The sequence below is a fragment of the Saccopteryx bilineata genome, chromosome 10 (assembly GCF_036850765.1).
Source record: "Saccopteryx bilineata isolate mSacBil1 chromosome 10, mSacBil1_pri_phased_curated, whole genome shotgun sequence".
Lineage (NCBI taxonomy): Eukaryota > Metazoa > Chordata > Mammalia > Chiroptera > Emballonuridae > Saccopteryx > Saccopteryx bilineata.
In genome coordinates, this window is record NC_089499.1 from 64379392 (window position 1) to 64395013 (window position 15622).

At 38.8% G+C, this 15622-nt stretch overlaps 1 protein-coding gene across 6 annotated transcripts in view; it reads left to right on the forward strand.

Moving 5' to 3' along the window:
- Nucleotides 1-15622, forward strand: part of SHQ1 (SHQ1, H/ACA ribonucleoprotein assembly factor) — a 132989-nt gene that overhangs the window by 66085 nt on the left and 51282 nt on the right. For all 6 annotated transcript variants that reach the window (XM_066244844.1, XM_066244845.1, XM_066244843.1 and 3 more), the window contains 4 exons: nt 84-238; nt 2655-2708; nt 5520-5643; nt 10066-10186. In XM_066244844.1, coding sequence (XP_066100941.1) covers nt 84-238; nt 2655-2708; nt 5520-5643; nt 10066-10186 — 454 coding nt within the window. The remainder of the gene's footprint in view (nt 1-83; nt 239-2654; nt 2709-5519; nt 5644-10065; nt 10187-15622) is intronic.

Consider the following 15622-nt stretch of genomic DNA (forward strand, 5'->3'; position numbering starts at 1 on the left):
TCTAATTTTGACAAATTTTCCACATTAGGTATGTTTAACAAAACTGTATGGAACATCTAATTTTTAAATACATTTTCTTCTAGTGTCTTTTTCTGAAGAAGAGAAATATCAGCTGCTAAAATTTGTCCATAAATCTTACCTGCTGGACAAAAGAGCCCATCGTCGGGTGTACTACAGTCTGATTGATATCCTTCTGGCATATTGCTATGAAACTCGTGTCAATGAAGGAGAGAGGAATGTAAGTGCATGTGTGTCTGTGCTTGTTGGCATAGACTACTGCCCTGAATAAATTATATTGAGACATCACTCCTCTTGTTGAGAGTTAGACCTGTTGTGATCACTTACCTCAGGGGATACTTCGGTCAAAGTTGCACATGTCAGTTGGTGGTGGGTATCAACATGAAAGCATAACGCTTACTTGATTTCTTTCTCTTCCTTGGTATCAGTCTTTGTAAATAGCAAATTGGGGAAAAAAAACTAAAGGCAGAGAAAGGGGATCTTCATGAGATAAATTGGCCAAATAAGAGGGCTCTTGCCACATGACACTTGACATTGAGTAAACTTTACCACCCATTTATAATCTTTCTTTGAGTGTCAGCAGATGCAAGATACAGGAATCTTTTAAAGAAATCCTATTGTAAAAATAAATCCTTTTGTAAGGTACATTAGTGTTCTTAAAGTATCTTATTCTTTAATAACATAGACTTTATTGTATTTCTACTTAAACCACATTTGATTTTGTAAATGAAGGCTGAACTTTTTTCTTACCTGTATAAAGACCCTCCCCCCCAATAGTATTTCTGGATAAATATACTCTATGGCTGTTTATAACTGTCCTTGCTCAAAGGGTTTTTCTTGAGCTGAGTGTGTTCTTTTTTTTTTTCTTAAATTACACAAATACTTCATATAGTTGTAAAAGGAAATGTACACATGAAGAAAATAATTAAAATTTTCTGTAATGGCAGCCATCAGAAAAAGCCACTGTCATAAGGTGATGTACTTTCTTTCACTCTTTCATTGTGCACATGTATGTATTATTATTTAATCTGCTCTTCTCACTTAACATCATAGTATTAGCATAGTTGTAGTATTAGAGTTTTATATGTGCGAGATTTTTTTGTTGTCATGATTCTGAAAATTTAAAAAGTGACTCTTGAGATTTGCATTGGACTCAAATGAATGAGTGTATCAAGGGCCTAATATAACTGAAAATGTTTTTTTTGTTTCCATTCATTTTTCTAAAGATACTACAATTGAAGAAAATGTTTTCTTTGGCAAAAAAGTGCTTCATATTATTACTTGATAAGAGAATCTTTAGTTTTATTTGATAAAATTTATTTCGTTGTATGTTTATTTATTTACTTAGTTTTGACAGAGACAGAGAGAGTCAGAGAGAGGGACAGATACGGACAGAAAGGAAGAGAGAGAGATGAGAAGCATCAATTCTTTGTTTGCAGTATCTTAGGTGTTCATTGATTGGGCAGGCTATAACAGAGCTAGTGACCCCTTGGTCAAGCCAGCAGCCTTGGGCTCAAGCCAGCGACCTTGGGCTTCAAGCCAGTGACCTTTGGGCTCAAGTCAGCAACCATGGAGTCATGTCTATGATCCCACACTCAAGCTGGTGAGCTTGTGCTCAAGCTGGATGTGCCCATGCTCAAGCCAGCAATCTTGGGGTTTTGAACCTGAGTGCTCTGCATCCCAGTTCGACACTCTGTCCGTTGTGCCACCGCCTGGTCAGGCATAAAATTCGTTCTTTATTTTTACATTTGCATATTTGAAAGCATGATGTCTTACAACTTCAAAATTTTCTTAAGAATATGCTTATTTCTCACAAGCATTCTCTGAAGGGCCATATTCCCCCCCCCCCCCCTGTATTTTTCTGAAGCCGGAAACGGGGAGAGACAGTCAGACAGACTCCCACATCCGCCTGACCGGGATCCACCCGGCACGCCCACCAGGGGGCGATGCTCTGCCCCTCGGGGCATCACTCTGTCGCCACCAGAGCCACTCTAGCTCCTGGGGCAGAGGCCGAGGAGCCATTCCCAGCGCCCGGGCCATCCCCGCTCCAGTGGAGCCTCGGCTGTGGGAGGGGAAGAGAGAGACAGAGAGGAAGGAGAGGGGGAGGGGTGGAGAAGCAGATGGGCGCTTCTCCTGTGTGCCCTGGCCGGGAATCGAACCCGGGACTCCTGCACGCCAGGCCGACGCTCTACCACTGAGCCAACCGGCCAGGGCCTGAAGGGTCATATTCTTGAGTAGCTTTTTAAGTGCCATAGGCAGCACATTATTATCATTATCTTTAAGTCCTTTGGCAGAGTATTTATAGAATGTTTGGAAGGCAAGTAACTTAGTTGAGAGGGACAGAAATTGAGCAAGAGTTGCTTTGCTTTAATTTTATTTTCAAAGCTCCTGCTTACTTGCTCTCATGTTAGTGTAAAAGCTTTACTTGATAAAGTTCTATGAAAAGTAGACAGAAACTTACCTTTGATGCCATCTGCATTAGTAAAGCAGTTATTATTTTGAAACCATAGACAATTCTTGGTTCTTATATGTCAACACTACTCATACACTAGTTGAATAAATGGATATATTTGCTTTACTTTTAAATGACTTTTCTTCTAATGTGATAGTATTATTTTTCTCTAAAACAAATGAAGGTTGAATCTGCATGGAATATCAGAAAACTGAGTCCAACACTGTGCTGGTTTGAGGTATGATTTTAATTGCAATTATTTAGATTTTGTTTGTTCAAGAAGTTATTTTTCTGTAATCATTAGTTCATTTTGAGTAATTCAAGCCATTCCTTGACTTTTTAAAAGTGGAAGCTTTATTGTACAACTTTGCTTTCCATCTTCTAAATAAAATTTTGATTCCATTTGTTACTCTTATTCTAATTATAGTAACCTGTAGATAACCAGATAGGGTACTTTGGAAATCAGGAGAGGTAGAACACACTTTGGAGAAAGAATGGTCTGTTGGGGGAGACTTTGGGATGGAGTTTGAGGTGTTTTTATGAGTTGGCATATATCGGGGCTCAGAATTCAAAGATGAGAATTCTACACTGGTAATAACACTGCCTCCAGGGACTGCGCTAAGCATTTTACATGTATTACCTCACTAATTTCTTTCAATAAGTCTGTGAAAAAGTTATTGATATTTTACAGATGAGGAATCTTAGATCATGTAGCTTAAATAACTTCTCTTAGGTACTACAATTAGTATGGTTAGATCTGATCATTCTTTTATTATTTATTTATTTGTTTATTTATTTAGTGAGAGGATGGAAAGGCAGAGACAGACTCCTGCATGCACTGCAACTGGGATCCACCTGGCAAGCCCACTGGGGGGCAATGCTCTGCCCATTTGGGGCCCTTGCTCCATTGCAACCAGAGCCATTTTTTAGCACCTGAGGCAGTGGCCATGGAGCCATTCTCAGCAGCTGGGGTCAACTCACTCCAATTGAGCCATGGCTTCAGGAGTGGAGGAGAGAGAGAGAGAAAGAGAGAGAGAAGCAAGAGGGGGGGGAGGGATGGAGTAGCAGATGGGCACTTCTCCTGTGTGCCCTGACCGGGAATTGAGCCTAGGACATCCACACGATGGGCTGACACTCTACCACTGAGCCAACTGGCCAGGGCCTTTTTATTTATATTTTGATAATTCTTTTAATATACTGATAATTGTTTTTGTGTATATTTTCTAGAAAATAGTTGTGTGCCTCTTACCTTTAAATTTACCTATTTTGGACAAACTTGTCCATCAAAACAGTAACTAAAAGTAGAAGTTTTATAAAATAATCAGTTTAAACTAGATAATTGTATCATCAACCAAGACAAATACTATATTTTTTCCCTCAGTTAAAATCCTAGCCATAGGCCTGACCAGACAGTGGCGTAGTGGATAGAGTGTCGGACTGGGACGCGGGAGACCCTGGTTCAAAGCCCCGAGGCTGCCAGCTTGAGTGCGGTGCTCATCGGCTTGAGCGGGGGCTTACCAGCCTGAGCGTGGAGTCGCTGGCTTGAGCATGGGATTATAGACCATGAGCCCATGGTTTGCTAGCTTGAGCTCAAGGTTGCTGGCTTGAGCAAGGGGTTACTCGCTTTGCTGTAGCTCCTGGTCAAGGCACATATGAGAAAGCAATCAGTGAACAACTAAGGAGCCACAACAAAGAAATGATGCTTCTTCTCTCTCTCCCTTCCTGTCTGTCCCTATTTGTTCCTCTCTCTGTCTCTCTCTGTCTCTGTCACACACATACACACAAAAAGTCCTAGACATATTACATTTAAAGTTGTAAAATTAAGGTTATTTTATGGCATCACTTTGTTGAAGCAAAAGATAAATTGTAAACAGAAACGGAGACGTTTAACTTTATCAGAGAATTTTGCTGCTCTGAGAATTATCCATGGACAAACAGCTTGACCAGTGTCCTTGGCAAGACAGAATTATCAGCCAGACCCACTGAATCAGAATCTGTAGCTATATCTGCAGGGATCTGTGTACATATTTAAGATGGAGAAGTGCTTTTCCACAGACTTCATTTGGGGTCTACATATTGCCAAGATCAGCATACAATGGAAACTGGTTTTTGTAGTAATTGCATTAATTACAGAGTTGGTGATTAATTTTATAGTTGTTATTAAAATCTACATAATAACCACCTGTTTGTGGTTTTATTTTGAAAATAATTTTTTTTGAGAACTTACAATTGCTGAACATGTTAATAACTGTCAATCTCTTATAACTATTTTTTTTTGCCAGAATTTTTTAAAGCTCATAATTCTTTTCAGATATAGATTATTCTTTGTCAGATATTCAGTATTCTTAATTATATCTCATTCATTAAAGATTAATATATATGGAAATTATATTGCTCCTTTAGTTTTAATTTTATATTTTAAGATTTATATATGAGTTACATTAAAAAATTTTAACTCAATTTAAAAATAGTTTTATAGAAAATTATCTTTGTTTAGTGATTTCAATATGTTTTGAAGTACTAATGGTATCAGTTTAATACTATTCAAGATAAAATGTTTTTTCTAGAAATCACTAGTTTTTTATCAGTAAAAATAAATTACTGAAGTAAATACCCAAAATAAAAAGAGAGACTGAACACATGTCACTGAAAAGTTCTACACCTTTCATCTACATATCTTGAATAGTTAAAAGACGAAAACATGAAACATATATCATTTAGAAATGTCTTTTATGTGCATCTGTATTTGGTTTCTGCCATGTGTTTTAGATTCATGTCCGTAGTTCTTAAGATACTTTTTAAAACTTTCTTGCTACCTATGTGATTTTTAAAGTGCACTTGTGCTATATTGATAAAATATGAGAAATTATAAAGACAAATAAAATTACATATTATAAGTGTTAAAAGGGTCTCAGTATTTTATGGTTTTGTATTTCTCTTCTACTTGGCTTCATGATGATCCAAATTTATAATTATTAATGGAGAATATATTATGTGCTTTTGTTTGTATAATATGGAAATAATTACTTATTTAAGTGATACTTTACAGACTTGGACTAATGTTCATGAAATCCTGGTGTCTTTTGGGAGAAGAGTTTTGTGCTACCCTCTTTATCGCCATTTCAAGTTGGTGATGAAAGCCTGCAGAGACACTATAAAGATATTGCAACTAGGTGAGATATTTTTGTGCTCACAAAATTGAAAATGAGAAGTTATAAGCTTTTAGTCTGAGGGCATAATCATGATTTTTGCTTTTCTTCTATATATAAATAATGAAAATCATTCATCCAACCATTTTTCCTCTGAGATATATAAAGTAATAAGTCCCTCTGTTCAAATGTATAATAATACAGACCATGCAGAGAGCTGTGTACTCTTTCTGAAGGGAGCGGGGAGGTAAATAGGGTGCAAACCATATTCCAAACCATTTTGTATTATTATAGTGGATTGCATCATTCAGTATTTCTTAGGTGCCTATAATTTTCAAGGCACTGTGCTAGGACTATGGGCATACTAATAAATAAGATATTTTATCTTAAGGTAGTATTGATCATAGGCTAGCAGAGCCACTACTTTTGAGGAATTTATCTTTAATTTAAATTATCTTCTTTAACAGTGGGAAACATACAGCTTTTGTTTTTCACTTTTTTCCTTGCCTTCCATTCAAGACATTTCTTGAATTGAGAAAATTACCTTGAAAAGTCAATCTACTGCCCTGGCAGGATAGCTCAGTTGGTTAGAGCAGGGGTCCTCAAACTACGGCCTGCTGCACTTCCAGAAGGGGCACCTCTTTCATTGGTGGTCAGTGAGAGGAGCTTAGTTCCCCTTGAAATACTAGTCAGTTTGTTGATTTAAATTTACTTGTTCTTTATTTTAAATATTGTATTTGTTCCGTTTTGTTTTTTTTACTTTAAAATAAGATATGTGCAGTGTGCATAGGGATTTGTTCATAGTTTTTTTTATAGTCTGGCCCTCCAACGGTCTGAGGGACAGTGAACTGGCCCCCTGTGTAAAAAGTTTGGGGACCCCTGGGTTAGAGCATTGGCCTCAAGTTCAGAGGTTACCGGTTCGATCCCCAGTCAGGACACATACAGGAACAGATTGATGTTCCCATCTCTCTCTCTCACTGTTGCTATTTGTCTAGTCCAAATTTCTTAAGCTCAGAAACCTACTCTATTCTTTTAAATACTGTTTTAGTACTTAATACTGGACCTTGCTCATTGAATTGCTCTTCCTGGATAAATTATCTTGGGGTGTATGATCTTCCCCCTTTATTTACTTCATCTGGTCCTGTCTTCAGCAATTTTCACTTCTTCCTTCTGATCCATTCTTTTGGGAAGGGTGGGTAGAATCCCTCATGAAACATCACTTAGCTGCCGTTATTCAATGAGTATAAAGGGAAAAGGGGGATCAAAAAAGGGAAGCTTTTCTAATATGTCTTCAGAAATTTTGTTCTATTTAGAAGTGACGGTTTATTTGTATTAATATCTACATTTCATTTTATAATTTATATAAAGGCATTTCTTATTCATCTATACCCTTGAGCAACTATTAAACATTTACCACAACTAGTTAATTGAAAGGGCTGAACATCATGGTGTGGAAAGAAAACAACTTAATTTTCTCTTCCATTCCCCTTTGATTTCATTCTGTATATATATATATATATTTTTATCCCATTGTTTCTAGATGGTGTGAGTACAGACACACACACACTTTATAAATACTATGTCACACAAACATATATCCTATAGGACACGGTAAATACAGTGTGTCTGTAAAGTCATGGTGCACTTTTGACCGGTCACAGGAAAGCAACAAAAGACCATAGAAATGTGAAATCTGCACCAAATAAAAGGAAAACCCTCCCAGTTTCTGTAGGATGATGTGGCAGCATGTGCGCATGCGCAGATGATGATGTAACACCGTGTATATAGCGGAACAGCCCACAGCCATGCCAGTCGAGATGTGGAAGGTACAGAGAAAAGTTCAGTGTGTTCTGTGGCTTGCTAAATTCGAACCCGTGACCAAAGTGCAACGTTAATATCGGCGCGTTTATAACGAAGCGCCACCACATAGGAATAACATTACTCGGGGGGATAAGCAGTTGAAGTACACCGGCAGTTTGGTGGAGAAACCCCGTTCTGCCTGACCTGTGGTGGCGCAGTGGATAAAACGTCAACCTGGAAATGCTGAGGTTGCCGGTTCGAAACCCTGGGCTTGCCTGGTCAAGGCACATATGGGAGTTGATGCTTCCTGCTCCTCCCCCTTCTCTCTCTCTGTTTCTCTCTCTCTCCTTTCTAAAATGAATAAATAAAATAAAAATAAATTTTTTTTTTTTTAAAAAAAAGAGAAACCCCGTTCTGATAGGCCCTCAGTCAGTGACGAGTCTGTAGAGGCTATACAAGATAGCTACCTAAGGAGCCCTAAAAAATCTGTGCGTGAGCCCACATGAACTGCACTGAATAGGTATGAAACTGGGAGAGTTTTCCTTTTATTTGGTGCAGATTTCACATTTCTATTGTCTTTTTTTTGCTTTCCTGTGACCGGTCAAAAGTGCACCATGATTTTACGGACACACTGTATTTTATAACTTTATCTATTACTTTAGATCAGGGGTTGGGAACCTATGGCTCACAAGCCAGATGTGGCTCTTTTGATGACTGCATCTGGCTCACAGACAAATCTTTAAAAAAAAAATGTTAAAAATATAAGACATTATCATGTATTACAATCCATTCATTTCCTACCGCTCATGTTCATGGTTGCGGGTGGCTGGAGTCAATCACAGCTGTCCTCCAGGACAACACCAAATTTTTATTAGATAGTGTATAAGGTACACGGGTTGTTTTATGGCTCTTACGGAATTACATTTTAAAATACGTGGCGTTCATGGCTCTGTCAGCCAAAAAGGTTCCCGACCCCTGCTTTAGATTATAAGATGAATCTCATTGCAGTACTTAAAATGTAGCCTTTGAACTTGATTAAAAAAATAAATCTTCCATTCCCTGATTCTGGCCTGATTGGGAAGCCAGCAATGGGGAAGAGAGCTCTTTCAGTATTGCAGTTAGTACCACTTGCTTCCAGAACAAGGCCTCTACTCAGCACCACAGGCTGCTCCTTCTTGACTCTAGGTGGGGTCTCTTATCAGGTATGGAGCAGACACTAGTCTTTGTATCCCACAATTTCCAGGGAAGATAGGTTATACTTTCCAGGGGCCCATCTTAAAAACCAGCTTTCTCTTTTTAGAGTAATGGGAAAGCTCTGCTTCCCTTTTTGCATGGAGGGAGGGATGTTAGTTTCTTTACAAGGTTAGCATAGAGAATTTTGTGTCTCTTTTTAAAATGGGAACACTTGATACCTCTTATATCCTTTGTGAGCCTCATTGGAAATGAGTCAGAAAAAATCCTGCCTTCATATGTTAGTACCGTAATAATAACCACACATACTTAATTAGCTACTTTCTATTGGCCAGCATTAGGTTCAGTTCTTTAGATAACCTTATCTCATTTCCCATATTGTCATCCTGAAAAGAAGGGATTGCTATCCTCATGTTGCAGATAGAAGATGGGCTCAGAGAAGTGTCATCATTTGCCCAGGGGCACACAGCTAGTATGGTAAACCCTGGATTTAATGCCCGGTCCGCCTGACTCAAAGTCTGTGCCTTTTGAAGTGTTGAAATAGTTATAAATGAAATGATACGAGCCTGAGAGTTATTTTAAAATAATCTAGAGTGGGCAGGGTGTAGGTGAACAAGGTTGGCCACAAGTTAGGAGTTATTGAAACTAGGTGATGAGTGCAAGAGAGTTAACCATCCTATTATCTCTTTTTATATATGTTCTGATTTTTTTCCTTATAAAATGATTTTTTTTTTAAGTTTGGCCTCTTAATCACTATGCTTCTGTTTCAAATTTAAATTTATTCACCATTTTGTGAAAATAATACAAATACTCATTTAGTTTATGTTGCTTTTCTTTGTTAATGTACCTAGTTGTGTTTCATTTTTTTTTTTAGTAACCACAGTTAATAGCTATAACAATAGAGAATAAGGCCTATTTTTTTTAGCGAGAGAGACAGACAGGGAAGACAGTAAGGGAGAGATATGAGAAGAAGCATCAGCTCATTAGTTGCAACACCTTAGGTATTCATTGATTGCTTTCTCATATGTGCTTTGACTGGGGGGCTCCAGCAGAGCAAGTGACCCCTTGTTCAAGCCAGCAATTATGGGGTCATGTCTGTGATCTCATGCTCAAGCTGATGACCCCACCCTCAAGCCCAATGAGCCCGAACTCCAGCTGGCAACCTTGAGGTTTCGATCCTGGGTCCTCAGTACCCCTAGGTCGACGCTCTATCCACTGCCCCTTTGCCTTGTCAGGCAAGGCTTATTCAGTCCTAAGGACAAAATAATGAGCTTTGGACCTAATAACACTGATATAATTTTATGTAATTAATAAATATTTAAGATATTCTAAAGAATAATTGAAACTCTGAACTGCTATGAATATATTACCTCTCAGTGTAAAAAATAATATCTCAGTTTAAAAATATAAGATCTATTTTCTTAGGGATGATTTATTTTCTTAAATTTTCTGCAGGTAAAAGTGCAGTTTTAAAGTGTCTACTGGATATTCACAAAATATTTCAGGAAAGTGACCCGGCTTACATTCTAAATGATCTCTACATCTCAGACTACTGTGTGTGGATTCAGAAAGCCAAGTAAGTTCAAAAATTTCCATGTTCTCATTTCTGGAATACCTACTAACTCGAGACAAAGAAAATGAATACCTGGGGGACACATTTTAATGAAAGAGAAGCCCCACGTAGCTACCAAACACTTTAAGAATTTACTGGATCAGCAGCGGTAGCCTGGTGAATTTGCTTAGGGAGGAGGTACAGATGTTAAGAACTTTAATTTTACTTTTTTAAAAAGATTGGTACAGCCTGGAAAATAAATGTTAAAACAGGCAGTTTAAGTATTCAGTATCATACTATTGACTGTACAGTATGAACTCTCAAGACCAGGTGTTTGAACCCGTTTATAGTTTAGTTACAGTGTAGTGTGTGTGTGTGTGTGTGCGCGCGCACGTTTGCAGCACCTGTGTAAACATCTCAGGACACAAACCATATCAATGCACAGAGCTGTGCATTCATTGGTTATCCACTGGTTTACAGACTTCATTGTTCAAAGTATAAAAATACAGCCTCCAGAGCCTAACAACATGATTCTTAGTAACACATATCTAAGGGTCTTAATTAGGCACAAATGGGTTCCTTGCACTTGGTATATAAAAATTTTAAAAGGCTTTATCATTGTGTCACTCAAACAACTATACTAAGTTTAAAATTGCAGTGAATTTTTATTTTGTGAAAGGGTCCTATAGACCCAATTCGTATCATACATGCCCAAAATATCCATTTCAATATCAAGACACTACAAATTGAGAACACAGAAACACAACTCATGGTTGAAATGATTCTTAGGTGCTGTAGAAAACGAATATCATTTATGACTTAGAAGAAAAATGATCATGATAGTTTTGTTACTGTGATTGGTCAATTAATGCTTTATTGTGGCTTTCATGTCTGTTTCAAGTGAACCATTATATAGAATTTATTTTTGATTTTTTTTCATGGGGAAGCAATTGTATTACAGAATGAAGTAAGAAAAAAATCTTGAAGTTATATGTGTTGTAAAGAAAATGCTTAGGGACTGCTCAAGATAAAGCCTACCAGTATTCAGCAGGTGGTATTGGCATTTGTATTGGATGTTTATATTTGACCAGATGGGAAATTGCATCTCTAACCCTAAGGTCATGATGTCATGTCATCACCTCATTAAATCCTTTTGCTAATTGAGCTTATCAAGTTCTTTGCTGCCATTTCCTGTTGTTTTCATAATAAAATTAAATTGAAATAGTCTGTTTGGTTGGGTTTAGATCTTATTTATTTGAGGGTGAGAATTTTATAAACATACAATGAACATTGAGATTGATGCTAAGATCCCATTTTTATGAGTTGCATTTTTATTGACGTAGAGAAGATCATATCTCATTAAGTAGAAGGATGCCCTCAGGTTGATATGGGGAGTATTAGACTTTCTCTTAAACATTTTTTCCTCTTGGTTCTAAATTTCAGGAAATGAAACTAAATTCTTAGGTTCTAAAAATTGTTATAATAATTTTTTAAAAAATGGCTAATGTATTGAGGAGTGAGATAGAAACAAGAGTTCATCAGGAACTCTTCAGATTACTTTGGAGAAATTTTTTCAGCTTTATCACTTTAAATAAAACTTTCTTTTCCCTAAGTAAGCTGTGGTGTTTCCACTTTGCATGTTTTTATGTATTTTCATTCTAACCCAGATATTTTTTCTCCCCCTTGAAATAAGAAGTTTATCTAATTTTTATTAAATTACCTAATTTTATTCTTAACTTTTCAAGTACAACATAATTGAACTTTCTAGTATCATTGTTGCTGTGAACTTTCTTGGCTCTGAGTTAATTATACTGCAATGAATGTCCATGATTCTTATAACTTTCTCACCTTCCACTTTCTGATTTATTTCTTTCCCATATACAGGAGTTGATCAGTGAAAGCTAGCACCTTATTTTTATGTTTTAAAATAATCTGTATTTTTCTTAGTCTCTATTTGTTTTTTATTATAATAATAAAGACTGCAAAATTTTATTTGAAATACCAGACAAGTGCTAAATTGTGACTAGCACAAAGAACAGCATTCCTTTTTTTTTTTTAGAATTCCATTTTTACAGGTAAGCATTTACTTTGGCAAAAATGTATTGGAATATGGATAGCAAAGTCATTCTTATATTGAATTAATAAAGTTAGGGCATTAGTTACAAGTTTTGCTTTAGTATTACTAGATTGTTACTTGGGTCATCTGTATCTTATAGGGCATATTTGTAGATCTTAAAAAGTGACGCTACTGTGTTCTTATTCTGAGTTACAGACGGCAAATTATTTTTTTGAAAAGGAATGCTCCCTGCTGTTATTTCCTGTCAGCTTCATTGGAAGTTTGAAATCGGGTGGCCACTGCAGCAGATGATTTGCCCTGAGGTCAAGCACCTGTAGCCTTACATAGGCTATACACACATGATGCTGCCAAGCGCTCACATATTAATCATGCAAAGTGCAAACACACAAGTCTAGCATATCTGTTTTCACAACAATACACCCCTTTAGGGTTGTTCGCCTCACAATCCATGCAATAGGTATCTTCCGCGTTGGTCCCTGTGCTAGGAGTGAGGTACATTATATAAACAGAGACTATAGCAGCAGCACGAGCTATACCAAAATGACAGTAATTACAAAGGTGCTCCTCACAATGACATTTCCCTAAATACCCAAGGGATAACACATTTCAATTTTAGAGATCCCAGGGAATTAACTGGAGACTCACCTCTAGCCCCTTACCGAACAGTGCCAACAAGGGCACACATCATAGGTGGGGAGGCCTGTCCAGTCTAGGGCCATGTTCATTGAAGAAAGTGCCCTTGGTGCATCTCTGTAACTGAGTGGGAGCAACTTCCCAGTGCAGGAGGTCCACAGGTACTGGCTCCCCCTGTCAGGGTCTCTCATACTGTCCATAAGTGATGTGTCCATCCAGCAAGGGAAATGGTGCCCCTCTCTGGTCACAGTCTCTGCTTCAAGAGTCCATTATACTGCTCAATGATTAGTCCACAACAGACAGCCAAACTGTCTGTACAAATCACCAAGTAAAGGTCCATTATAGGCAACTATCTATACAGCTCTTTATTAATGGACTTCAACACCTTTCCATAAGCTCTTTGTTCATTGCCACAAGCCCCATCCAAACCCCTCAGCAAACTCACAGAGCCTGGTGGGGTCAAACACATTTAAGGTCTGTGCTGCCTTGCAGTTCTCTCAGCTGCTGCAATCTTGCAGCCATGTGACGCAAACACCAACCATTTTCTTGGCAGCTGCCAGAGCCGCCAGCTTTCTCTACTTTTTTCAGTGGCTGGAACGTCTGTTTCAAATTAAGATTAAGCTGCCACCAAAGCTCTAACAGGACTCTATTAGACTTGCCATCTATTTTCTCTCTATCTCCCCTGGCCACAATCAAATCTATCCACAACTGTGTTTGGGTAAACTTTATAGGCCCATTTCTCTTGGTAGTCAGTGGGGGGACAGCAGAGCAGCAGCCCACACACCCTTATGGTTCTGTGCTGCCTCCACTTCCCCAAATCTGCCACCATCTGTGTAACAGTATTGATGGGCTGTCCCACATAGGGGCTCAAGATAGCCACTAGTGACTGAAAAGGGCTGACAGGGCACTACAGAGAATAAAGTCCCTCATCCCTGCTGTAAATATTTCCTCATCGGGACCGTGGGACCTCGGGTTGAAAGCAGCATTCTTCATACCTAGTTCCTGGAGGACTTGCTGCAGTTCAGTATATTACTGCCACCAACTCACTGCCCCGGCAAGTCTCCAGCTTTCTGCCAGATTGTACAAATGGCAGCCATCACCCATTCTAATAGGGTATGGTTTCCTGGATTGTCATGGCAGTTCTGAGGACGCTATCTCAAGGAGGAAGGTGTGGTAATGGTGGCTAATTTCTCCATCTCTGTTCCAGAGAGCGTGATGCCATCTACCCCGTATGTCCTACAACTGAAGCAACCAGGCTGCCAGGGGCTCAGTGGGTTTCTACCTGAATTTCATCCCTAACTCCATCAGCTCTGTGTGGGTGTAGAGTTGGACCACAGAATGCTCAACTGCTTGCGAAGGGAGTTGTGCCTGCCTTTTGAGGCTCTTTTGGCTGCTGAGTTTTACCTTCTGGGTGACCTTTGGCCAGGCTCTGAGTCTGTGACAGTTGTAGCCTGAACCTTCCTCCTTAAAGGAGTAGGATGAGTTGGAAATGCCTGCTGCTGCTGACTCAGAGCCACTCCACTGGCATGAATGCAATTCCTTCTTCACTAACTGCTTCAGCTTTTATGACTGCTGGCTCTCAGCCTGAAGCTGAGAATGGAGCTCTTGAACCTGTAGCTGTTATCTCTAACGACTGCTGGTGCCAGTTTTTGGCTTCTGGGGAAAACCAGAGGTCTTGAATTCACAGCACCTTCTCAGGTTGGTGCTCAAGTCTGGGGCTCATATGGGAGCTCTCAAACTTGAGTGGGTTCTCGCACAGAGCTTTCGATTTCTGTCCACCAGACTAAAAAAACACCCAGCCCATGGCCCGCATCAGGATAACCACAGGGAACCACATGCTCAAGAACAACCACTCCTTTATCCCACTCTTCAAGGGTGTTGGTGACTCTATAGCAATCTGATTGAATCCTCCCACTACACCAGGTGTAATACAGGTAGCCAAGGCCAGGCACACTGGATTCGGGCAGATGGTAGAGAAACTGGAGCCGGAAAGTGTCGGGCCATTCCCATTTAATAGATTCTTGCAGTGGTGTGGGAGCGAACAGACAGAAAACGTTTCATGACAGTAGGCGAACAAACAGCAAAATGGCCCCTCACAGTGGCAGGCATGCAATCCGCCCTGAGAGCAAGCACCTATAACCTTACATAGACTATATATATATACATGTGTCTCTGCCACGTGCTCATGCATTAATCATGCAGTGTGGAAGTGAGCAAGCCTAACAGCTGTTTTCCCAACACGAAGGATCAGGTTAGGTATTTTGTTTTTGCTACATGGAAAATTTTTCCTTTTTTTAAATTTAAACAAAATTAAAATCTAAAACCTCAACTGTCTTCACTATGAGTCTGAACTTGTGTAGGTTTTAAATAAAAAAAAATTTTTTCATACTTGTATAATTTTTTTTTAATTTTATATTTTTAATGGGGCAACATCAATAAATCAGGATACATATATTCAAAGATAACAAGTCCAGGTTATCTTGTCTTTCAATTATGTTGCATACCCATCACCCAAAGTCAGATTGTCCTCTGTCACCTTCTATCTAGTTTTCTTTGTGCCCCTCCCCCTCCCCCTTTCCCTCTCCCTTTCCCTTTCCCCCCTCCCCCCATAACCACCACACTCTTATCAATGTCTCTTAGTTTCACTTGTATGTCCCATCTACGTATGGAATAATGCAGTTCCTGGTTTTTTCTGATTTACTTATTTCACTTCGTATAATGTTATCAAGATCCCACCATTTTGCTGTAAA